This window comes from Gobius niger (genome assembly GCF_951799975.1).
Source record: "Gobius niger genome assembly, chromosome: 18".
Lineage (NCBI taxonomy): Eukaryota > Metazoa > Chordata > Actinopteri > Gobiiformes > Gobiidae > Gobius > Gobius niger.
Window position 1 is genome coordinate 12028266 of NC_136869.1, and position 26935 is coordinate 12055200.

The 26935-nt window shown below is 41.0% G+C and overlaps 1 protein-coding gene across 1 annotated transcript; it reads left to right on the forward strand.

Moving 5' to 3' along the window:
- Window positions 1-1161: 1161 nt before the first annotated feature.
- LOC306977814 (uncharacterized protein) lies at window positions 1162-26466 on the forward strand (the record flags this gene model as incomplete). Its single annotated transcript, XM_079576256.1, has 5 exons — window positions 1162-1262; window positions 13827-13915; window positions 14398-14551; window positions 20111-20156; window positions 21592-26466. 5 exons carry the CDS (start codon window positions 1162-1164, stop codon window positions 26218-26220), a joined length of 5019 nt encoding a protein of 1672 aa, XP_079432382.1. The 3' UTR covers window positions 26221-26466.
- Between the last annotated feature and the right edge of the window lie 469 nt (window positions 26467-26935).

Below are 26935 nucleotides of genomic sequence, written 5' to 3' on the forward strand. Positions count from 1 at the left end.
ATTTGCCTCAGGTGCACTGTGCTCGGGTCAGGCTGTTTTTAATGCAGGCTACTAGTTACCATAGACATGTCTTCATGGATCTGCTCCTGAGTATCTCTGTGAGCTTTTGTCTGTTTATGCCCCAGTCAGATCAGTAAGGTCTGCGAACCAGCTGTCTTTGAACGTGCCCAGATCCCGTTTAAAGACGTGAGGAGATCGAGCGTTTAGTGTGGCTGCTCCCAAACTCTGGAACAGTCTCCCCCTAAACGTCAGAGCTGCTCCAACCATAGAAACCTTTAAGACTGCCCTTAAAACACATCTGTTTGCGTTGGCGTTCAATTCAAGCTGAGCTGTATTATAACTCTATTGTGTGTGCTTCTCTTGTTGTTTTGTACTGTTATTTTATACTGTGTACCTGTATGTGTAGCACTTTGGGCACCTAGTGTTGCTCTAAACGTGCTATACAAATAAAGTTGACATTGACATTGACATTGACATGCACCAGCCTAGCACCACTAAACCCTTCAAATATAAGGACTGCATGAATTAAAAATCAACAACACTCTGGATAACTAGGAAATGAGGCCCGATGTCAAAAATCCTGAAATATCCCTTTAATGCAGCTCAGTCTCTCACAGACAAATGTCAGTTTCTGAGGCTATAATTATGCACACTGATTCCATTTGCATTAAAAAGTATAATCTATGGCAATGGGTGCCAATTCAACAAGAAGGTTGAGGGCCACCAAACATTGGAATGAGGGCCCCCCCAGCCACTCTTTGGGCACCACTGGCTTAAAGCGTTATGGTTATTGGGCAATATATCAAACACGGTTCATTCTTTTTCCATACTTGTTTATGAATTCTATAATATAAAGCCACTTTTCATGCACATTGTCTATATCTTCTACCCACATAAGCCCGTTGACAAACAGAAGCCTTGGCCCAGTGTCCCGTGAAGAAGTGCATATAATATCAGCCTTTTGTAAACACAGACGTGGCCCGGAGGTGCATGTTTGCGCTCAGAGTGGCGCTCACCTGGTCACACGGAGGTGAACTTTGCCCTCGGCGGTGACAGTGGCACCCTGGGCTCGCGCTGTGCTCGGCTCGGACGCGGCCGAAACATTTCACACATTTTTTGGATGCCGCGTGTCTGAGTCCGGGAAGAACCGGTTAAAAAAAGATGTCAACAAGTGACGCAGCGGAGCAGAGGCACCGCGCTGGAGGAGGAGAGACAGCTACGCCTCTGAGCAGCACGACACAAACGCGGACTCGAACTGCGAGGTAGGTCCGAATCTCTCTTTACTGGGGTTATTCTTCGCCTTTTTGCTACACTTGTGTATTTGATCTTTCATTACGAGTGAAAATGTTGACCATAGTTTCTGTAATGAGGCGCTGTCTCGTTTTACACTAAATTCCCGGACGCCCAAGTGCATTGAACTTGGGTTTTATGGCTTTCCTTAAGAGTGTGAGCGAACAACTTTTAGCTTCTTATTTTGACTCTTTTTAACGAAACCATTCTGTTTATTAGTTTGTGTTGCCAGTTTGGTAACTCGGTTGTTTAGTGCAATTACCTATGTGGATATTTACGCATGGCAGGTTTGACAGCGCATGGGCATGGTGCCTGGGGGAACGGGAGTTAGCAGGGTGGCTGCACAGGAAATCTATCCTTGTAAACTTGAGGGGACTGGACTGTTTTATGGCCTGAAAAACCCTAGAACATTTTTGCCGTGTGGTTTTCACCCGAGCAAATACATTTGTGTGATTTTCATGATGCCATGGCATGAGCAGCTTCAGCATTGTCTTTGACATCTTTGATGGCCTGGGTGTTTTCTCAATCCAAAACACACTTTTTCCTACAGGCACATGTTTGGGTGATGTTCATCCAGCAATAGTGATAGACGGTAGGGTAGGGTCAGTGTATAATCAGGCAATCTTGCCCCCTCTTAAGGTTGACATTCAGGGCTGCCATTTATTTTGCGTTCAGTGTCTGTGGCCTCCAGCAAGTGAGTAACACATAGTTATTTCAGTCAGCTGGTCATTTATACCCATTCAAAATATGTCATATTCTCCTGTGGCTGTTTGTGCCAAGGACACTGAGCCTTCACCAGAGAAGTCTCACATATCCCAGTAATAGGTTGACCAAAAAACAAGTTTCCATCTTTATTATTTTATTTTAGGATTTCTTTGTTCCCAAATTCCTAATTTTCCAGTCATTTTGGAGCATTTTATCTGGTCCTCTCATGATGCTTTTCTTTCATTTTATTAGACATGACATAGTTTAGTATAAAAGAACACTACTCAAATGTCTCATGTATTGTCTTGTTTTGATAGATGACTAGAGGATTTTGATGACAAGTACTTTTTATCGGGTAAAAATCACCCGGCGTTAGTGGTGGTGTTTCGAATTTGAGCGATAGAGCTTTAGGGTTAAAAAGCTTTGAGCAATATTTTTAAATGACATAAAGACCTGTATGTAATAAGACACTGTCACATATCCATAAATGATAGACTTCTTCTAAGAAACAACACATTATTTCAGCTGTGCATATTATTATACAGAGAAATAGACATGACATACTTGTTTTGGAATTTGAATGACATTTGCTGTATGTTTGGTTTATGTAAATTGCCACTGTGGCATGCTGCAGCAGGCGTAATCTCTTGTAACCCCTTCCTAAGACAGTAAATAACTGTTTAGGCATCCCTCAAAATCCGTGCAAATCCTATGCGTAATGCGTATACACAATTATGATCATTGCAAAGAAAGATGTAAAACCTGCACTTGCTCCTCCAGTGGCCCCTCCACACGAGCTCATACTTGCATTCAGTAAAGAAGAGCCTCCAAAGTTAAACAAAGCTGCCTTGTGTCTGTGCACGCCTGCATATCTTCCACCACAGATTACACACACGCATCCCTCCGCTCAAGCCGTGTATAGCAATGTTTACTACTGTGATTAAAAGAGGGGGATCGGCCTGTCAGTGCTGATCCAACAAACACTTAAAGGTGAAATATTACCTCCTAAACTGGCTGCGGGAATGGAAGGATTACAGGAAATTTGCTTGGTTACTGCTGTCACTGCCAAGTTCTTCTTGTTTCCCTGCGATGTTGCTACAGCGAATCATCTGCATCTTATTGCTTATTAATTACATCACTTTTGTAACTCTCTTATCTACACCTCGTTCCAAATTATTATGCAAATTATAATTTTCTCAGATTTTCTGAATCGTCAACTCAACTCAGTCAGCATAATTTTCAAGTCTTCAACTGCTAGAGGATAATGTGAATGTGACTGAAAAAACCTCCCAGTGATAAAAGGGCTGAACGATATGGACAAAATTTCATATCTCGATATTCATGCCAGATATCTCGATATGGATATGATACGATATAACTATGGGTTGGGTGAAAACCAAGCATTTTTCAGAAAAATAAAAAAAACATAACAACAAAGAGTGCTGTTTTTGATGAAAATCTAAATTGTTTATATCTTGCTTTTTCGATTTTAATGTTTTGAATGTTCATATCTCGATATCAATAAGATAACAATATACATCTCAGCCCTAAGTGATAGCAGTATTCTTTTCAAAAATGCATATAATAAACAACTTAAAATGTGCTATTCCAAATTATTATGCACAGCTGCAGTTCAGTACATTTTATAGGTTGTAAAGAACTGAAAATGCTCATTTTTTGTTGTCATATTTGCTGAAATCCAAAGCTATTTAAATCAAAAACATCTAGACACTTTTAACACAGGACCTCTTATTTGACAGCAGCTTCAAAATACTTGTATCCATTGAACTTGTGAGTTTCTGCTTGGATTTCTTTGCCTTTCAAATACCTGTTTGCTGCTTTGTAATGCCACTTTAGCAGCTGTTCTCTTAATCTGATGTGTTTGTCTGGCAGAAACCGTCCTCATTGTGCCTTTATCTGCACAAACCCGTGTGTGTGCTCTGAATCAGCCACAAATCTCCTTACAGTACGATTATTACGCTTCATCTTTCGTGAAATATCGAAGGTTTTCATCCGTCATCCAAGGCATTCAACTATTTGATGCTTTTTATCAGCAGAGAGATCCTTTTTCTTTCCCCTATTGCTTGAAAATGGTGGTCTGCTTAATGGTGAACGTCCTTTTTCAGTACGTGGTTTTATCACAGGTGTCAGTGATCCAAAGAGCCCTGAGACTCAATACCATCCATGAGTTTAATCAATTAACAACAAAATGGAACCTTTATGACACTTAAATACAATTTGCATAATCATTTGGTGGTAGAAAGAGGACAGTGGCTCATCATGACAGCTTAAGGATGGATTATTTTTGTGTCATCTGGACCTAATGTAATGAATGTGTTGATGTGTTGTAAGCATTATCAGTTAGTCGGTCTATCTCCTATATGGCATAAACTAGTGCTGGTCCTAAGTCTAGAAAGCTAAGAAATAAAAGAACAGCAGTAAGGCCATGCCATAACATCTCTGCAAAACCAGAAGTCTAATAATGTGCATGTTTTGGGTAAAAAGGCCGATGGCGCAGCGGCATCTTCCCGAAAGTACAGTTTGTCCATTAGCTTTGTTGTTCAATGCATCACCGACCTCGACACACGGCCAACTCCAGGCGTATTGGGTTTAATGTTATGAAATATTAGCTGAAAATTATCTCACAAACGTGACAGCTTCCAAAGGCGTGGCAGTGCAGATACATGCCCAGCTTTGTCGTTGTCTTTTGTTTCTTTGTACCCGATGGAAAGTCATTATAGGTTTGACTCGCATTGATCACAATCCAGTCAAAATTGCCATGTGAGCTGGCACAATATGGGACGCTAATTAAGTATGATGACTTCATTAAACGTCTGTCCTGTATTTGAACTTAATATATGCTTTATTTCATGTTTATTACCTATTACATAATCATATTACATTCACAATTCCATTTTTTTGTGCGAAACTGTTGCGCTCCGACTTGCATCCCTCTCTAAAGGAGGCCATGGGTGTAATGACTTATAGGTGTTGGAACAGTACATGCGTTACATTGTTGTCACTGCCTTTGGTCCGCGCCCTCGGTGAGATCAGGCCTTTCTGTGCTTGCGGTTATGTAAGTATCTCATTGGCAGATATAGAAGCCTCACACACCCACAACGAAGCTGACCTAAAGTGAAGAGCCGCATAGTTTTAAAACAGACACGCCACACCGCCGCTGCCAACGGGAGAGACAAGCAAGCAAAACATTTAGTCATAGAGGTTTCGTCAAGGCATCAAAACAAAAACACACCGGACCATATTGGATACAAACGGACGGCTGCAATAACAAGATACTAGTCACGTTATCATCGGAACAAACTAATGGTGAGTCTGGCAAACAATGATAATCTAAATCCAAGGAGATTTTTTTTATGGAAAGGAAGGAAGTAGAACAATGTGGTTTCCGTGGCTTTAGGGACATTACCAAAATATGATTATGGACAGAGATTAGGCGGCTGCTGTTGTCGTCGTTCAGCATCATTGTTTTGGGTTGAAATAACATATTGGTGTAGCCACAGTGGATCGGGCAACTGTTGGTCTCGTAGGACTGTATGTATTATTGCATTACATGTTTGTGCTGAGATTTGAGAATTCATTTGACTTTGGTCCACATCTTGATCTTTGTTATCATCTTTAAGGCCTGTGTACCTTCATGATAGAATTATTGTTATCACAACATTTGATGACACGATATCCAGAGCCAAGAAGCGACGATGTGTATCAAAATCACTGGGGTTTTCCCTCTGACTGAAACAAAAACACATGATAACTTAAAGAAAAAGAACTACTGATTTAGCTCCATTATAGCCGGATTTGCCTTAACCCAGCACTTTTTCTCCAGTTCAGCTTTACCCAAATCTAAAAGCTTCTTCGACTGGAGCTTACGTTTGACCTTCTTAACTTTATTGTTTCATTGTCGTCAAATTTTTGTCACATTTTTGTTGTGTTTTCGCAGTTTTTTTGCCATATTTTTGATGGGTTTTTTTGTTGCTTTTTCACTGCTTTTTTCATTCCTTTTTTGACTTTTTTGTTTTGTTGTTTTCATCACTTTTTTGTCAGTTTTTGTCATGTTTTCATTGTTTTTTGCGGGGCTTTTTTAGTTGCTTTGTCACAATTTTTTCATTGCTTTTTTGTGTGTTTTTGTCACTTTTTTGTCTTTTTTTTGGGTCACTTTTTTGTTGCTTTTTCATTGCTTTTGTGTCATTTTTTTGTTGCTTGTTATCAGTTTATAGTCGTGTTTTTACAGTTTTTTATTGTATTGTTGCTTTTACAGTTCGTTGTTCACTGTTGTGGCCGTTGAGTGTAATATAGCTGTTGTAATATAGCAGTAAAGTAATTTTGTTATTGCAATACACAAGTCAGTTTCCGAAAATTTGATATTTTTTTTATATTAAAAGGGCATCCATAACAAGAACAAGCGACAAACCTGTGCTTCGATCCCAGAGACTGATGAATATTAAATAATCATATTCCACAATCGCAGTGAAATCCGTGTGAACTGCATTTATTTCTGGCTTGGATATACAGAACTCTTCACAAATGAATAGGCCACCGGTAGCCACTCATAACAACATAGTAAGCTAAATAAATCACTAAAGTTACAGCAGGCACTAGTGGGCTGTTTGTGCCGTCAGCGCTGAGGAGGTGTGATTTCTAAGAAGAGTACAAGCCTAATGTGTGGAGGGAAAAAAAAACTGCATCACGTTAGCCCAGTTTGAGATATTTTCTTCAAAAGTAATGGCCAGATGGATGACAAAGCTCGGGGCCATCTGCAAATGAACAATTCACTTCACGGGTAGCACCAGAAACGAGGGCTTTTTTCACACTTTTATAACAAGATAGTGGCTTGAGATCGTGATTCTAAAGCGGGATGACATAACTGACCACTTCAAGCCTTTTGTCTGGTGGTATTTGCCCACAGTATTACGAGCAAGACAGTGACCAGAGCATTACCTCCCCCTGTGCTTAGTTACAGTGAAGACTCATTATAGTGACTTGTTTGTCAGTTTGTCTTTAATTACTTGTAACCTGGAAGTGTTGTTCAGCTAATTTGAAATGCCTCCTGGCTTGTTCTTCCTGCGGTTTTCGCCCAATCCCAACTTCTTATGTAACTCCTGACAGTAAATCAAAAGCAATTATATACTTTAGGGTTTGCCCCTTTAGAAAGGCATGAACCCATGCACTTACTTCTCCTGCAGGAAAGAAGCGTGCCCTTGTAGACTTTATTAATTACAGCCTATTGGGAAGCAAAATCTTCAGGCTAGATAAAACCACAGTGTTCTAGTATACAAATCCTAGTATACACTGTAAAGGTGGGCTGCACAATATGGGAAAATAATTCAATATTCTCTTAAAGTATTGAATATTGTACTGACATCAATGCAATAGCAAACCATTTGAACAGGGTACACTGGGGTAAACAAAATTATGAGAAAAAATACCCATTAGACCAAAATAATACTAACTTTTAACCATAAAGTGCATTTTTTTCAGTTCAGCTTTGCACAAATATAAAGGTTTGTGCCTAATTTGAAAGCTAAGGCCTACAAAAGTGATTGTAACTTTGCTGTCACATTGTCATCACGTTTTTGTCACTTTTTGTTGCATTTTCGTCACGTGTTTGTGCCACTTTTTTGTAGTCATGTTTGTTCCTTTTTTTTCCCATTGCTTTTTCATCATGCTTTCGCTTTATTTTTGTCACTTTTTGATGCTTTTTATTAAAGCTTTTAGGATTTGGGTAAAGCCAAACTGAAGAACTTTTGCACATGCTGAAGTGATTAAAAAGTGCAGCTTGCAGAGGCTCACAGTTGCATATAATGACTCTATGAGGCTGCTGTTAAAAATGCCCAGACATTGTAGTGCGAGTCAGATGTTTGCTGACTGTGGAGCTCACTCTTGTCCTGCTGCACTTCGTCATTGTTATTTTAAATTTATGTGTAGACTGAGCGACTCTCAGAACGGCATTATACGGACTCTGGTGTGTCCTGTGATCAGCTCAATGAGATTCACGTCAAAAATGTGGAATCATTGGCGCTCGTGTCTTTATGTGTGTGGCAGCTAGAGAATTGCTGGTGCCTTGTTTTGTTGCTGCAATGATCTGCAGTGTTTTAATATTTTTCTTTTAAACATAAATATGGATCATGTGTTCTCACTTGTGTCCTTAATAAAGATTGAATGAATGAATGAATGAATGATTGTTTTAGGCTACATTGGCAAAAATTGCACCATTTTCCATAAGGTGGAAGACCTCAGGGATCTTTGTTTATGTCTTTTGCCTTCGTACAGTGTAGTATTTTGCAGTCCATGTTCAAAATATCCTTTGCCGTAGGGGATTGTTGCCTTATTTTTGACATTTATGTAATATATGGCAGAGAGACATACTTAAACGTGGCTGCTGTGAATTACAGCTCCTCTAACGCACGTCGCCTCTGCCCCAACGTGTGGGTTCAAGCAGATGTTCAACCTGTTGTGAGGCTAAATATTATTGTTGTTGCAGGTAAATGTGAGTTCGAAAATTTTCAAGTGGTTCAATGAACTCGTGGTTCTATTAACTTTAGGACAGGAGACACCCTTGTGCGTACATGATGTGGCTTGATGTCATTTCATCTGGCAGCAATCATCCAAATACATTAATAATAATTTGCGGCCTGGGTGCAGCCAAAGGGTGATGTCGCAGCAGAGACGGTTTGTTGAATGGCTTCCACGCCTCACTTATCCTTTCCACTGAAACCTGTGGGCCACCAAAATGTCCTCCTGAACTCAATTGACGCTACATGAACAAACAAACGGCCTCTTTAGTGCAGCCAATACAGCATGCAAAGCACTCCTTTATCTGTCAGTAGTTACTGCTGTCATTGATGGTATTTTAAGTCCTTTGAAGCCTGGTGTTTTGCATGTCACAGAAAGTATATACCTGCACTCAACAACTGCTGCAGAGGAGCTTTCACAGCAAGTCAGTCACGAGGGAATTCATTGTAACAGTAGAAATTTCCCAACAGTGTTAGAAATATTTTGTAATTTTCTCTCTCTGATCTTTGCACCCTTGAATACTTTTTGGCAGGGACTGTTTATTTGCTTTTTTAACACCAACCTATATTATAATATTGTCGATATCTTTGATAATCTGCCTTCAAGTAATCGTATGTAACTCTGAAGTTCTCAATTGCCTTGTGTGTGAACTGCACTCCACAAATAAACTTTCTGTGCCCAACACATTTTTCACGACAGGCTTGTTTGCAAGTGTTTTTTTGCTGTAATGATTAATCTTAACCTCTTAACCAAGTATAGGCTATAGACTAGGGTAATGCCTCATTCTACAGACCTGCTTGCATTTTTGAAGTGATTTTGAAGCCGTTTTGTTGTGTTGTTGTAGGGTTTTTTTTGGTCGTGTTTTGGTCACCTTTTCATCTCATTTATTTCACTTTTTTGATGCTTTCTTGTTGATTTTTTTTAGTCCTGTTTTTGTAGCTTTGTTATTGTAGCTTTTCCAGCACGTTTTTGTCACATTTTGTTGTGTTTTTGTTGTGTTTTCCTTCGAGGTGGGACTTAAACGCGTTCATTTCGATTCATTCATTACAAAGATTTTAATGCGTTATTTCTTTTAACGCAATTAATCGTATTTCCCCCGATTTACCCCCCAAGCCGGAACTCCTGAGCTGGAATCTTTCTATTTGCGTAGTTTCTGGTACACCCGTATATCTGACGCACATCCGCCCACAACAGCAATGGACGGAGATGCTTCACTCGGCCCGGTCAAACACATTCTTATTGACTGCCCAGAGTATAGAGTCCAACGAGCAGAGCTGTTTCGAATTGTCGCTCCTGTGTCTCAGAATAATTGTGTTAGCCTGGAGGCACCTAGTCTGCCGGAAAGTACCCGAAGAAAAAGAAGAAGCTTCACTCGGCCCGTTGGGGACTTTTTGCAGAGTTGTGCAAAAAGAGTTGTCCTTCCACCGTTGTTACTCAAGTCTAAAATACCATGTCAATGCAAAACGCAGAGACGTCCTCAATGCTGTTAGCGTTATCCTCAAATACAGACGTCCTCCATGCTAATGTTAGCGTTAGCCTCAAATACAGACGTCCTCCATGCTAATGTTAGCCTCAAACACAGATGTCCTCAATGCTAATGTTAGGGTTAGCCTCAAACACAGAGACGTCCTTCATGCTAATGTTAGGGTTAGCCTCAAACACAGAGACGTCCTTCATGCTAATGTTAGCGTTATCCTCAAACACAGAGACGTCCTTCATGCTAATGTTAGCCTCAAACACAGATACATCCTCGATGCTAATGTTAGGGTTAGCCTCAAACACAGAGACGTCCTTCATGCTAATGTTAGCGTTATCCTCAAACGCAGAGACGTCCTTCATGCTAATGTTAACCTCCAACACAGATACGTCCTCGATGCTAATGTTAGCGTCAGCCTCAAGCAAATGCTCCTTTTCTTTTATTTATTTTTTACTTTTGTATAAATGTGGCATTATTATTACTGTACGCTTTTTTGTTGTGTTTTTGTCACATTTTCATCTCATTTTCATCACTTTTTCCTCACCCTTTAGTTGTGTTTTTGTCTGTTTTTTTATTGTGTTATTGTTGCTTTTCCGGAGCGTTTTTGTCGCTCTTTTGCTTTTAGGTTTGGGTAAAGCCAATGTGCTTGGTTCAGGTGGGGGTAAAGAGACAGATTAATACAATTCCCCACACTATTATGTCTGCTAGTGTTGCCACATCCCCTTTAATCTCTAACGGGTAAAAAAAACATTCAATCAATTACAAGTTACAGACAGTTACACCATGACAACAATGGCCTCTGATCCGGTCCGAAATATGAGCTATGCCTTTTCTTTATTTTTAGCTGGTGAGAATGAGGCTCAAACGTTCTCATCTGCAGCAGATCATTTACCGGCTCAGACAACAGGCAGAGTTTCCGAAGAGGTTTACAAAGTCCCTGATATCTGCGCCTATGTGGTAACGTTTCATCTATGTCCCGCGGCAAAAAGGCAGGGAATGAAAACAGACAGCGCGGCCCGCATGGGAGGTGTGTCGGACTTGGCTCCTGAACCCGCCTCATATTTCAGCTCTCGCCCGTTCTGTCGTGTCACGCCGCTGTAAAAGCCCCACAAGAACAGACTCCAATGAGGGCAGGACTCGGGCCTCGAGGCAAAAAGGTGGAGGAGAGACTGTACACTTGATCTGAGACGTACTTCACTTAAGATTGTCTAATAAAGAAGCACAAGTCGTTTCCACTAAAGGGTTTGTTTGTTTTTGTTCTTATTCAGTGCAGCGGCTCTTTAGTGTCAGAACCAAAACATGCACAGTCAGCTTGTCTCAGTGCATTTCCTACTGGGACAATACAGACTTAATTTACCAAAAAGTTTACGTGTCTGCAAAAAACCACAGCCCACGCACTGATACCAGGATTGCCGTCTCCCATAATTTATTACAGGGTTTGCGGGTATTTGGATTAAAAGTTATTAAAGGATTTGTGCCAAAATCAGGACAGACTTTTTTACTTGAGGGTAAATACTGTATCATTGCTGTAGATCATACGTACGAATTTTAAGTAGAACTTACAAATCCATTAAAGTCACTACAACGGAGACATACGTGAGAAAATGGTATTGACAGTACACGCACAGCGCCACCGACAGAAAGTACTTTTTAACTACAAAGAAGGAATCTGTTTATACTGTATAAGTGGTTTGAAAATAATTGTGCGTCTTCAAACACACCGAACTTATGCCGAATACCTGTAAGGTAACACGACGGCTACGAACTTTCTTCCCTGTTGTGAGTCAGTGGCATTGACAGAACCTCTGCACAGCGCCACCTACTGTTCTGGAGTGTGGCTGGCTTTTTTTGTAGAAATGTAGTGGAGTAAAACAAAATAGTCTACTGCATATACTCATAAACTCTAGGTAACACTTTACAACAACTACGCCTTATTCAGCCTTAATAAATAATGAATTAACACTTAATTCATCATGAACAAGTGATTAGTTAAGTGTAGCTAACACTTAACTACTACACTTAACTACACTTAAAGCCTCACTCATAATGAATATCTCTTCACTTCCCTTATTCAGTAGTTACACACTTAACTAACTAATGAATTGTGTTAACTCATCACTAATTAAGACTAAATAAGGTGTATTCATAATAAAGTGTTACCAAACTCTTCTTAAAGATGCACTATGTAACTTAGTATGCGGAAAAAATCTTAATATTTGTGCATATTTTACCTTTAAGTGACTCGGTGGCTCTATAGGTGCAGAATGGCACCTTTGCTTTCCCTCAAAGTGGCCTCAGTGATGCTCCAGAGGCCATTGTTTTTGGGTTTCTGGCAAGTTTCTGGCACATAAAGCGTCATAAATTCCAGTGTGAGGGAAAGCAAAGGTGCCAAGCTGCCCCCATGATGCCACTGAGTCACTTAAAGGTAAAATAAGTATACAAAAGTATAAAAGCATGCATTGTAAAATGTACTTTAGAAGTAAAAAGTGAAAGTATTTAGAGTTTAATGTGCAGGATTTTTTCAATTATTTGAATCAGACCAGGTCTAAACGAGTAAATCACTAACTCAGAAACTAAGGTCTAAACCCGGACTAAACTTGGTCTTAACCAGGTCTAAACCAAATCTAAACACGGTCGAAAGGAGCAAACCACTAAACCAAGTCTATACTGGGACTAAACCAGTTCATCGTAGAGAGGTCACTTTGAAAACGAAATACTTTCAATTTTTACTTCAATTTACTTCAGTAAAATTACCTACAATTTTTAGGTTGTTACTTTCCACCACTGTACTTTCTTACTGACCGCCATGGCCTAAACACTATTAAAAAGAACAAACAAGTTGGCATTAAATGTAGATTTCTTTGAAAATCATGCATTGCTCAACTATTTTTGCTGCACAAATCAAAGAGTATGGTCCACCTGCAGGTTAGGCTGAAATTTTACACCATTTTTTACTCAAACGTTGCCCAATGTATCCAATTTGCTTTCGGCCCCTCATTCCTCTGTCTGATTTAATGCTTGCAAATCTTAAGAAATTAAATATGCACAGTTTGCAGAGCATGTCTTTCTCCACTGCAGACTCCAGTGATTTTAAGCGTCAACACTATTAGGACCAGGACTTACATCAAACCCCATTTAATTAGTTCACTTTTCCTCTGAAATGAAGTTCGCTCACGTTCTGTTGCCGCCAAAAAATCTGTGCCCTTCTGTGATCGCCGCGGATCGTTTTTTTTTTTTTTTTTCGTTTTTTTTGGCAGAGCGCTCGGTGAATGTGGAGCTGCATGTTTGAGTGGGTGAGTGGGTGAGCGAGCGCAGCCTGGTCGTAAGGGAAAGTGTGTGGAACGAGAGCAGAGCTGTTGGGAGCTGTTACATAACCACCACGAGCGCTGCTTATCGGCCCAGTAATGTGTGGACGGCACGATAAGACGACGAGAGAGGGGCTTCCAGAATGAGCGCTGTAGATACTTGAACTATACAAAGGAATACACGTAATCCCTTAATCTATGCCACAGGTACGGTACAAAGACCCGCGTGAAAGATGCGTCTGGTTTAGTGCAACAAATCTGTTCACTCAGCATTAAGCGCTCAAGTGTCAAAACATAGTTGCTATAGTAACAATGGTTAATCTTTACTCAACTTTGAGAGCAACACGGTTTGTGGGCAGGGCTTCAGTGGAAAAATGGAGTTGCACAGACACTGGGATGGAAATAAGCGGATAGTTTGGACAGTGTGGAGGGCTTATATGGGCAATGTGTGAGTCTCTGCTTCTCTTTTCTCTTTTCAAAGGTTTTTAAGGCCATTCTGCAATCTTGTATCGTTTCAGAAAACAAGATGAGACACCAGTCAACTGCTTTGAGGAACGGCCTGCTGTTGAGGCTGGACCGATCATCACCGCGAAAGAAACTTCTACGGGTAAATGCGAACATTTTGACTTTTAATTTTTAATATTTTGGGGGGGGACTTGATGAGGAAACGATTTGGTTGTTTTGCAAACCATCAGAAGTTTACATTGCTTTGTCGCTCAAAATGATAATTGTCCTGAACAGACTACAAAAGGGATCCAAATGTTTTCCATATTTAATATAATTTGTATATAATTTTTTTTCCAAAATATTTGTCAATTTTTTTTTTTATCATTTTTCCCAATTTATTTAAATTTTTGACACCCCACTTTTTTCATTTTTCAATTTTTTGTTCAATTTTTGTTCAATTTTTTTCAGTTTTTTTCAATTTTTATTTTCAATTTTTGCACATTTCTGGATTTTGGAGATAAACTCAATATTGTACATTTGCATATCTTGCCATTTCTATATTATCTTGTGTAGACGATATAGTGCCCACCTCTACATCCACTGTAGGGCAGTAAGGTGATGAGTAATATCATTTTCTTTCAGCTCTAGTACACACTTCAAAGACCACCAAGGACTTCACAAACAAATCCAACCGGCCCAAGTTCACGTCGCATTTCTCCTTGAAACTCAACACCAGACCAGGCCTGAGCAAAGCTGACCCTGACCTCCACAAGGACACAGACACCTCTCGAGGCAGGTGAGAAGTGACTCGACAGGGCAAGGGCAATGTCAGGGGAAAGAGCAGTAACGGCAGGATGCAGTATGTGCAAGAGAAAAAACATGGAAACTATAGCACCACGAAGACAACGGCTGGTTAGTGGAAAATTCACATGTGTTGACTGTGAAATGTATTTATCCAGGTTACATAAGTTGTTATTTAAATTATTGCACGTCATTAGTGAAACGCTGGTTTGTACTTGTCCGTTTATGCGCCTTCATTATATAATAAGGTAATAAAGTGCCTATAGACAGAGCACCTGCTCCCGTCTCGTTCAGTGACACATATGTTGCCCTGACACGCTGGCCTCTTTTAGAACTATTCCATGAATCTGTTCCTTTGCAAACACATAATGCATTATATAACTTGCATTGAGCATTAAAAATGTAGCTTCCTGGATTGGGCTGCACCATCTGGTTAAGTAAAGTGAAATTGCCTTATTTCAAATAAGTATTGCATTAATTTAGGCTGCATTGCGCACTTTAAAGCTATGCAGAGTATATACTACGCTGTCAAAAAAAAAACGAAGGGAGGGAGGGATATTGTACATCCAATTACACAATGGAAATAGTTTTTTTCACTCAAACTTGGCTGTAAATACTATTTAACTGGTGCCAGCCCGCAGTTAGCTTTGCCCGTTAGCCTGTTAGCTTCTTCTTTGTGATTCTTTTAGTGTGTATTGGTGACTCCGGTCCGGTGGCAGCCAAGTTGTAATTGTGGTTTTCTGGCCAGAGACACCAAATAGAGATGAAAGACCCCCCAATCAAGCCATTAACACTTGTATTACCCCCAGAGGGACTACGAAAAGGATTTATTATGGTAAACAAGTTACTTAGTGTTGCTTTAAACAGGTCAAGGCCATGTTTGTAGAGCTTAAACGACAGGGTTTACAGGTTTTACGCACAAAACCCCAAGGAACAGCTTATTTTGTTGCAGAAGATAATTTATAACCTAAAATGTTTACAGTCTATTCGATTTTCTAATTGCGACCAAGAAACTTAATAAATAATAATAATAAAATGTGCAGCCCTATTAGAATTTAAAATGAACCCCAGGAAGCACTAAACTCTCAGCTAATGGGATTGACATAAATAAATGACTAATACTACTAATAAATAAACTGTACTGCCCTATAACCCTGGGTAGCATGTGCATAGGTTTCCTTTCTGCAGGGATTGAGATCTTCCTGTGTTGATTCTTTGCTCAGATGTCTCTTATGCTGCCATATACAGAATGCGCGCACTAGCTTCTAACAGGGCCTTAAATAAATGAGACGTTTTCACTGCGTTCTCACACTCTCGGTGCATTCCAGTGTTGCGTGATGCGTACCTACCAAAAGCCCTGTAATTTCGAGACACCTATCAGCAACAGTCACAGCTCAGAGGTCGATCTTAATTGCATTTCACGGGGCCAGTTCAACAGTTTAGTTTAAAGATTAGCCGCTCCTGCACTTACTTGACTCCTTGACACACTGTCTGTAAGTGCTGGACTGATATAAGTAGAGTAAAGTGCTGGCTGGATGAGATTACAGTGGTATGCGCGGTATTCGATGGACTCTTAAGTATGACTGTGATTGTCGTACCTTTGACATTATGTGAAGCAGGAGGCTGTGAAGTTTCTCACAGGTGTGGTCACAAGGAAGGAAAATTATTACATCCTGATAGTGGAGGTTGAAATTTATGATTAACATGCACAGATAAAGTAAGGTCAAGTGGTAAACCTGGAAATAGGGTTCCTTTTTTTTTTACGAACCGATCAAGTAAGAAGCGCTTTAATTATTAACAGATGAGGAGTGATTCGTGAGAGAGGAAGAATGCAGGGTTGTATAATAGGTGGTGATTTGGTAAACCCTGATATCAGATAAGAAATAATGAGAAAATTGAGAGAAAAAGGATAGAATCACTGCTTGTGTCTGTTAAAATGACTGTTATAGGGTTGTGTTTTTGCCATAATTTCAGCTATTTGAGAAAATTATAATATTTAGTTTAGTGTTTGGGTCGCAGGTTGTCATCCCGGGGTAATTATGGGGATAAAAACAGGGCTTCTGGTTGAATTGACACACTTTGCAGAGAAGTTGGATCATTTCACACAGTTAAAACCTCACTTTGTTGTGAGACAGAGTTGGCATTATGGTTCCAAGCCTAAATAAAGCACCTAGTTGAATGTTTGACAGCGTTGACCACAGACACCCCTGTTCTAAAATGATTGCATACTGTTGTGGTGTCGGGACCCACTCCGCCTATGATGACCAGTGGGGGCAACATATTACAAGTGGTGTCTCAAAAATATGGTTAGAAATATGGTTAGAAACTCTCATTCATTTTTACAGATGTACAATCGAAAGTGTTTGTTGGTGTGGTTTGGCAATGTTACATCACGTAACCACACCCTTCTCAAAAGGACAGTTAAAACCGCATCTCGGATTATTAGATCCCCTTTGAGTCAGATACGGGATTTATATTCACAAGATAAAAGCTCACAGTATTATTTGAGGATCCGAGTCATCCTGCGCTTTCCCTCTTCTCCTACCTCCATCTCCGTCTGCAGAGCCTCAAAACTCATGAAATCTCGTTTCAGAGACAGCTTTTATCCTCAGGCTCATGAACGTTAGCCTAAAGGAGAGCTGAGGATTTTATGTTGTTATTGCTGGAATGCTTTATTGTGTTGTATTGATGTTTTTATATACAGATTAGTTTGCTGTTCAGCGGAGAGAGCGCCAAGGCAAAACGTTTTTCATTGCTTTGGTACCTTGTACTTGATGCATTTGACAAATAAACTTGAACTTTAAAGGGGCTAGATGCAAGTTGGCCATTTTATACTCACTACTGCCACCTCAGGTCATATGTGTAACTGCACCTTCTATATTAAGCTTGTGCATGACGGCAATTCGTACCTGAAGCAACAACTTTTTGAGTGACAGTGCAGAATTTTAAAGACATGGCTGGAACATGTAGGGGGAGGAAAATACTTAGTTTTAACATTTTTAAACTCTGTATAGTCCCTTTAAGTAACAAGTTACAATAAAAATATAATACTTTTTTCTCATTATTACTCATTACAATTGAAGTCACTTGAGTTACAAGTACATTTAAATGATTTGTTGATGTACGAACTCAAAAATGCCAAACTCACCAACATAAAAAGCATCCTACCAAATCAAGTTTAACACCAGTGTATAAGATCTGCAGTTGTGCGTAGTTGAAGTTGTCAAAACAAAACATGAAAGCAGTTTTTATTTCGCAAAAGTAACTCAAAAGTAACTCAAAGTAGTGTAACTCAGCTACATTTTTGAAGCGGTAATATGTAACACAAACATGTTACATTTTTAAAACTGTAACTACTAATATATAATATATTACAATTTTAAAGACAAGTCTTGACTCATAAAACATATTTATTCCAGCCTCATGTTAGATACTGTATTTCCCCACTTTCTTTTTTTTTAATTGAACATTGAATAAGTCGACATCTTAGAGACCAAACACAAAACAACTCGACATCTGTATTTTTCAGTAGTTAAAGGCAGTAAGAAATATTCCCAGGGAGGGATCACAGTCTGAAAATGGTTCACGCCCCACGTTCGAGTCTCGGGGCCATCCTTAGCTGCAACATTACCTAGTTAGGTTAATGTCCTCACCAGACCTGCAAAATAATTCATTCTGTCATCTCTTTTAATGTCCTCGAACAATAGCAGATTTTATGCTTTGTTCCTGGCACAGGCTGCAAGTCTTTCGTAAACAAACTGTAGCATCAGATAAGACATACTTTTAATATCGCAATCCTCAGAGCATATTAGATTGGGCATGTCAAAAGTGAACTCGATGCCAGGCAGATTAGAAAACTGAACAGTGCTAAACGGGACACGCCTTTCGTCTCCGTCACATGTCCCTTGTTCGAAGCCTGGACTTTTCCCTTATATAGGCATTCGAAAGCTTTCGCTGCACCTGTTTCAGTCAGTGTACCTCTGGTTACTTCCAGGCGTGGCAATTGTAGCTGAGAAAACTGTTTACTGAAGAAAAAAAAAGAAGGGACAGAAAGCGCAGGGAAACACGCTGTGAGTCCGGTCGGTCTGCATACCTGCGGCGGATGTAACGCCTCAAATGTCAAGCGCAAAAACATTACACTGCAAGCCGTGGCAATGACAATGGAGTTCACACACATTTTAACAATTAGTGCTGTAGATGTTAAAGGGACTGGACATGGAAATGACCCGCATGTGCTTTAATCTCACATATAAGATAAGATAAGGTAAGATAGCCTTTATTGATCTCACAATGGAGAAATTTACGTGTTACATTCAGCTCTCAGAAACACTCAAGGTGTGCAAATGGGCAGGAAATGTGAGGAATTAAATAGTAAATAGTGATATCTTATATACAATAACTACCAAGGACTTTGTGGGGACAATGCTCCAATGTTTATTAATATGTATTGTCCTTTTAAGGTGTATTTTATTGTCCCCTGAGGCCTTTTTGACCCATCCTATCCTTCGACCAAGACAGATGACTAAAAAAGATCTAAGCTTAACCTAATTTGGACTAAACTCTGTCTAAACTGGATTTAAACCATGAGTAAACCAGAAAAACCTCTCACTCAAATGCTTTACCAAAAGTATAAAAGAAATGTCCTCTAATTAAAATGAATAAAGATTAAGATTGAGCGTCTTTGAACACGGCTGAATCTGATTATTGTTTGTTGTGACCTGCTCCATCTCTCTCTGTATGTCCACTAGGGCTGGGTTTAATTAATGAATGAATCGAAAAACACTTTTATTCTAAGGTAGTGGATTTCAATCGGCAATAACTTTGGAGCTAAATGAGATGTGACTTACTTACTTCTTCATTTTCAGTGCTCGTCCCTTTAGCCCTCTGGGGAGCAAAGTTACAGAAAATCTTCCAACCAAATGTTTAGTGGTTAATCTTGCCAGACTGTCTGATCATGTCTATGGTGGCAGCCATGTTGTTTACTGTCAAAGGCCAACCTGATTGCCAGTGCATTGTTACACACATGGCCACATGGGGGTGGTGTTCAATTCTCAATGTAAATATTTATATTTTCACTCACTTACCAACTTAGAGTTAGTTTCTATTATTTGCAGCATTAGTTCTTCTGAGAGTGTCTTCCAGATAAGATCCAATTAGATATTTTTTGTTGATCTCACAATGGAGAAATTCACTTGTTACTTTGGCTCCAATATCCAAATAAAATTGCTACTGCGTAATCCTTAAGATCGAAAGAAATCGTGAGTCGAATCGGGCCCATGTGAAGAGAATCGAATCGATTTGGGAAATCTGAATCGATACCCAGCCCTAATGTCCACCTTATCCCAGAGAAAGCATTGTTTCATTGTTTGTCGTATCAACAAGTCACTGTCCACTATAAAACATTGCATACTGGCCAAGTAAAATAAATAGTCTGCATTATGACTTCAGTTGACTCCTAGGTGTCATTTTTCCAACAAACACTGAACTTAGAAGTTGCACATAGAGTTTAATTAAAAAATGACTAATAATCATTTCTATGTCTTTCCTCTTTCAGTTTCCAAAGACCATCTTCTGGCTGCGGTGAAGACGTCTTTTATCGTGTAAGTATCAGTTGACAAATTGCGGCCAAACAAACTGTGTATGTTATTGTTCGGTTTGCGCTCACGTGGAGCAGGTGATTAGCCAAAACATCATACCAAATACCAGTAGTGATTGATTATTATTTTTGGCGGCCTGAAGACAGGGTGTGCGCACATTGCTTTGGAAACCTCTCAAGTCTTTCAAAATAACCTGTTTGTCGAGGCTTAAATAGCCACACCATGGGAACGCAGGCTCCAGTAACACAGCAAAGCACGCACATTGCACTGTAGGAGAGTTTGTTGCAGTATTCAACTCTAGTTTTTATATTTGTATGAAAAAACTGTTTTCCACACTTCCTGGCCACAATATTAGCTTCTCTAAAACAAATTAAACTGGTCATTTTAAACAATCGCTGAGTAAAAAGAGCCATATTTTACAGGTAATGTTTGAGGGATTTGGTCTTAGTTATGATAAGATAATCGTCTTGAGAAGCAAAAATTAATAATGTGAATACAAACAACCTTAAAGGAACAGGCCACCGTTTTTCCATTTTGAGATATGTTCTTGCCTGAGCTTAGACGAGCTGATACGTACCTGTCTGGTCTTTGTGCCCATGGAAGAGCTGGGTAGCTTCTAACTTCACCCCGTTTGGAGCTATAGGAATATACTGGGAGAGGCCAAATGCCAACAACATCTTTGGTCGTTTTGTGTGACTGAGGGCACACACAAAGACCAGACAGGTACACATCATTTCGTCTAAGCTCAGGCAAGAACATATTTCAGTGTGTAAAAATGGTGGCCTGTTCCTTTAACTTCTTAACCCCCACCTGAACCGAGCACATTTTCCCTAGTTTGGCTTCAGCCAAATCTGAAAGCTAAAAAAAAGCATCAAAATAGCAATGAAAACAAGGGGGAAAATGTGACAAAAAAGCAACTATAAACCTGATGGAAAAGTAACACTAACAAAATATAAAAGTGACAAAAATACAACAAAAAAAGTGAAGAAAGAGCGATAAAAAAGTGCCGAAAATCCACAATAACACAACAAAAAAATGAAAAAAAGAGTGACAAAAATCAACAATAACACAACAAAAAACTAGTGACAATAAGTGGCTAAAACATGACCAAAAAAAGCGTAAAAAATCTGACAAAACCAGGCCAACGCAACAAAAAGTTACAATCAGTTTTCTATCAAATCAGAGCTACACTGTTGCTCTCCAGTCCAGAAGCTTTTAGATTTGGGTAAAGCTGAAATGGAGAAAATGCACTCGGTTAAGGCGGGGATTAAGAGGTGAATAAAGTAGCATTTCAATTGTTATCAGAAATGTCTATCTCATATCACAGACATATATTATATTTATTAATTAATTATGTACAAAATAAGTCTTACATTAAACTTAAACTCTTCTGCAGTTTTACACATTGTAACTTGTCGATATTGTTTTCATGTTTCAGGTCCACAACCAAACTTTGTATTCTCTGAACAAGATACCGCTGCATGTGAGAAAAGTCGAAGAAACTCAGGGCTGCATCAGCATCGAGACCAGCAGCGGCAGCATTCAGAGCTTCTCCAATGGCCACAGTGCGCTGCTCAGAAAAAAAGCACCTGGAAGTGGAACATCCCCGAGAAGGTCTTTGGATTTAAACGTGGATAACATCAGGGCTAAGGACCTGTCTGGACGCTCGACGATGCTTTCCTCCACTGTAGCGACTGTTCTAGCCCCTCAGTGGAGCGGACGATTGCGGAAGCACAAAAGGGAAGGCACGGGAACATCTGACTTTCAGGGGAACTTGCCAGACAGGACGAGTGGCTCCTCTGGCATTGAAAGGATATTGTCGAACGGACTGCAAAGCCAGCCATTTGTAAGGAGTAACACTGTGGGGTGGTCCACGAGGAGCGGACCCACACGCTTGGACAATGAAAGGAAAGTGCACCAATCGGTCTCTTTGGACATGAGATTGGATGACAAAAGGACAGACAGGCCCATACCCTCTCCCCTCTCTCCTCTCTCCCCCGTTTCCCCCATGTCCATAGACTCACACGAACCACAGAGGTCGCCGCAAAGGGGATACTCGCCTCTAAGCTCCAAGCCGACGGCCAGCAGCATGCTTTTGTCGCTACGGAAGGTCAATAACAACAGCCCATTGAGTCCTACTGAATGTCAAACGCAGAGTCCTGAAAACATGGACGCCAATCGACAGTTCTCGACGCAGCTGAGTCAAACCTTTCAACACAAAAATCAGCTCTCTCCCAATTCAATTTCAAATAACGGTAACCCTCCTCTTTCCCCGTCACCCACACACAGGGACAGGTTATCTAACACATACTATTCAACAGTGCCAAGTAAGCACACAGAGTTGCCCTATTCGCAAGTGAATTCAAGCCAAGAGGTTGTAAGCCCCCAAAGGTCTTCAAGCCCCCAAAGGTCTTTCAGCAGGGATCCAACAGATAGTATTAAGCTCACCAAAAAGCCAACGACGATGCCAAAACGCACTCCTTACGACAGCACCGCCCTCTTAAAATCCCACTCTACTCCGCGAAGGCCTCTCCTCTCATCTATCGCGTGGCTGCCAGTCGACAATCAGGAAGGCAGCTTGAAAATGACACTGAGCGATAATAATAACAAATCCAACGCACCTTTTAATAGCAACAATATTAAGGCAGATAATGCGGGAGTCAATGGGCAAATCCCGAATTACGGAGGCAACAAAAACATAGAGGAGTTGGCGCTTAGAGCTAATCTTGTGAAGCTACAGGCAGGAACGGCTGACACACCGCAGCATTCGAATATCCACCTATCATTGGTCAAAGGGCAGGTTGACTCATGTTTAAACAGGGAGCCACCAAAGCCCGTAAGTTTGCCCAATTCTAAATTTAGCATTTCAGCGCCGCACACAGCTATGAGTCAAGCGAGAGCCCCTAACAGCCATGATGCAAGCAGTGGTTTATATTCAGCAAAGGTAGCAGAGTTCTCTCCTACTTTGCTAACCCCGAAAAGCAGCTACACTCCCACGGACAATACCAGCAAGTACCAAAACATATACTGTGTATCAAAAACAACTCCTACTACGACGCAAAGTAAGGACAAGGTCAGCAAACCATCCCACTTGCATGATATCACTAACACGGTAACTAATGGTAGCTATAAATCTAGCTTCGATTTGGGCCAAAGTAATAAATCATCGTTTCAGTCCACTCCAGGTCCCTCCCAGGCAAATCCGTCTCCCTCTACATTCCCTAAAGAAGAAATACTGTCCCCTAAATTGAGTACACCTCTTGGCTTTGAGCGCAGCTATGTGCCCAAACCCTACCAAGCCAAAACAAACCTAAACCCGACGGTCAGCCTTTACTCGAAAACAAGCTATAGCCCGACTCATGCTAATAACACACCTCCTGCTTCTAGCCCTTCTTATCTAAGTCCGCACACACCCCCTGTTAATATTTCCTCCTTGCTAACTCCTCCCGCAACTCCAAGCTTTAACAGTCCTAGCCCCCCAAGGACCCCAAGCCCCAAAGTTACCAGGGCATTGAGCAGTAGTGTCGATCTCGATCCCAAAAAGCAAAAAGGAGAGAAGAAAATTAGCAAGCGAGTGACATTTGAGGACACCGTCAATGCCAATACAGAGGAGAAACAAGAACAGCCAAATCAGCTGACTCAAAGAAATGTTAAAGCGCCATCCATTTTTAACGTGTTAAGGTCTGGCAACCAACCCAACACGTTTTCCCCGACGCCTAAGTCCTCAAGTATACAAATCGGTACAGGCGTGAAGTATAGGTCTTTATCATCTGACTCTGCTGAACTGAAATCGAGAGACATGTACAGGCAAATGTCATCTGAGGCTGACGCTTTTGACCATAAAAAGCATGGTTTGAACATGCCAAGGCAAGAGAGGACGCTATCCGCGGAGTCGGCCGTGCAATATCGCTGCTCTGCTGCTCTCTCGCTTCCTCCCGATTTCGCGAATGGTTATAAGAACCGCTACAGCTCGCCTCCGTACTCCACTCTGGTCTCCAGCAGGACTGCTCAAACTGAAAGTAAACCAAAACCGCCCCGTTCGCCGATTTTTCAACGGCACTCTCAACCAAATGTCCTCATTACGAATACAGCTACTGCGCTCCCTAAGCCTCCTCTGTTGTCAAGTAGCTTACTCCCACTACGACCAGTGCAGATAGACATACAGGACAGTCTGAAGGCTAAAGATATAAACTTAGATCAAGTCAATAATAATCCCATGAAGTTTGCAGGGGAGGTACTGGCAAATGGGCATATTCGGCTTGTGGATAACAGAGTGCAAATACACTCGCGATCTCTACCTGGGGACAAATCGCCTCGTATTTCTTCAACGTGCGTCACAGAGACATTGGTGTATAGCGTAAAGGGGAAAACAGACAGGGTAATAGATGGGACCAAGAGTGCCACGCCCAAAGGCTCTGCAAACATGCCCGTTTCTAAGGAGGTCGTAGAGCTGAGTCAACAAGTGCAGAGAAAGGAGGCTTTGAAAGAGCGGGATGATATGTCAAATCTAAGTTCGAGCAGTTCCGGAGAAAGCCACAACATTGACGATGACGGCTCAAAGAGAAAAATCAAAGCGGTTGGCAAGAGCAGGTTTTATTCCATTGAGAGCAGCAGTGAGCAAAGCCCCAAGAGAAGCCGCTTTGCACTGAAGAAGAGCACGAGCACCCCCAACACGGGTTTGACCAGGTCAGACTCGGAGCGGACTAGTAAGATGGACCAAGTGATTAGCAGAATCAAACAGACTTTTAGCACAAGGAAGTCCAACAATGATGAGGAGTCGTTTCCAAAGAAGTGGAAAAAGGGGTCCCAACTTGTGCCATCTCTTAGCGGGATGAGCGACAGCAGTACGAGCGAAAATGCAGTTGAAAGTAACCGGACGGTAGAGGAGGAAGAGGTGACAATGGAGTTGAATAATAATGACAAAGGGGTTGAGGATAGGCACAGATGGGCGAATAATAGGTACACGCTTGTGCCAGCGCCATTCGAGAAAAAGATTTTGGACGATACCTTTTCAATGTGGACAGATGAAGTCATGAAAGATCCTGAAGAGCTATCTGAAAATAGAAGTTCTCCACATTTGAAATCACACAGCCCGAATCAAGACCATGGCGCTTTTGATTTCAAAACGAACCAGTTTCTGTCTTCGAAAGATCTCAGCCCGGGTTACAGCCCCAATGCTGAATTCGGAAAGTCCAGCTCTAGTCTGAGGTCTCCCTTCTCGCCTTTCCCGGCTCTGTCTCCTGTCTCTCCATTACAAACCCCAGACAGCCTGGATGATAGCGTCTTCTACAGTCCAAAACCTCCACGACATAGGGACTCCTCTTCTTCGCCTTGTGAACTTGGGGAGATAAGCTTAGTGTCGTCAAGGAGGAATAGGGCGTCCACAGGACCTCCAAGCTTGGGACCAGTGACTAGTAAGGAGCGCTCGTCAACGTCCTATGCAGATCTGAAGTACGGGATTGAACCTGGGAGATCTTTCTCTGTCAGTTCAGTGTTGTCTAGTCGCCCCTCTGGTCCGGGACGCATCTCCACGGGGTCAAGGTTCATGAGCGTCGGCGACTTGACCAAAACTGCATTCTCTTGTGGACATACAGCCGGCGATTCAGATGACTGGAGCGGACAAAGTGGCGCCCAGGCTAACATAGCGGGGCTTTACCCAAATGACGGCAAAGTGAGGTCGAGGTCGCTTCCGAGATCGTTCACGCAATGTTTGTCCAGCTGGGGTACGGGACAATCCGCTTCTTCAAATGCATCATGGAGTCAGAATATGGACACTGTTGACCTTCCATGGGACTCAGACGGGCCGCCCACGCCTCCCCCCACCCCTCCTATGTCCCCGGTGACAAGACGCATGTCCAAACCTCCATCTCTGTCTCCCCCATCTTTCACGGGACAATCAGACTCACCACAGGACAACCAATCCCCCAGAGGACTCTTACCGTCCAGGGGCTACACCTCCAGCCTGAGCACCTTTGAAGAATCATCGGACAGTAGCTCGGACACAACCACAGACGACGAGTACTACTTAGAAACAGGTGAAGATGAAGAAAAGGAGACAGAATTGTAAAATATGTGGTTTATTTGAAAGTCTCTGTGATCTTTAAATGTAAAGTTTGAATGTAATATGGAGAGGGACTTCAAAAATAAGAGCGATGTATCAATTTCATTTGTAAAGAATGTTGAAATAATGTGTTGGTTGTTGTTTAAAGTGCGGGTTACTGTTGTCACTTAGACGCTAAATATGCGTAATATACAGTACGGTGCAAAAGCCTTGGGTTTTACAGAAAAAGGATCACAATCCAACCTGTTGCTCTGGAGCTCCAGCCTTTTCAGCTTCAAAGGCTATCTTAATCATGTTTGATCAGTTAAATTTGATCACTGTCTAAAGATGCATTTTTTGTGTGCATCAAAAATGTGTTATGAACACACTGAACACAATCTGCAAACATTTAAGTAGATACAGTAAAGAGAAATTAAGATCAACTAACTTAGTTTTCTTTCTTTGTGTTGAAACATTATCTTGGCTACTACAGTAGCTGTCCAAGTAACTTTCTGCTGTTTTCATTTTGTGAAAGCATAGAGCTCACAGGGGAACAAAAGGTTATTTTTAATGTTGTACTTTAAAGCCACACTGCCTAACATTTCACCCAATAAGTAGAATAAAATACAAGCATTTTATTTTATTACAGATATTGTTATAGTTGGAAAATCCAACAAAGTCCAAACAAATGTGTGTTTCCCTAGACCTGACTGTAAACTTTACCGGGAGTGGGACGTCTCCA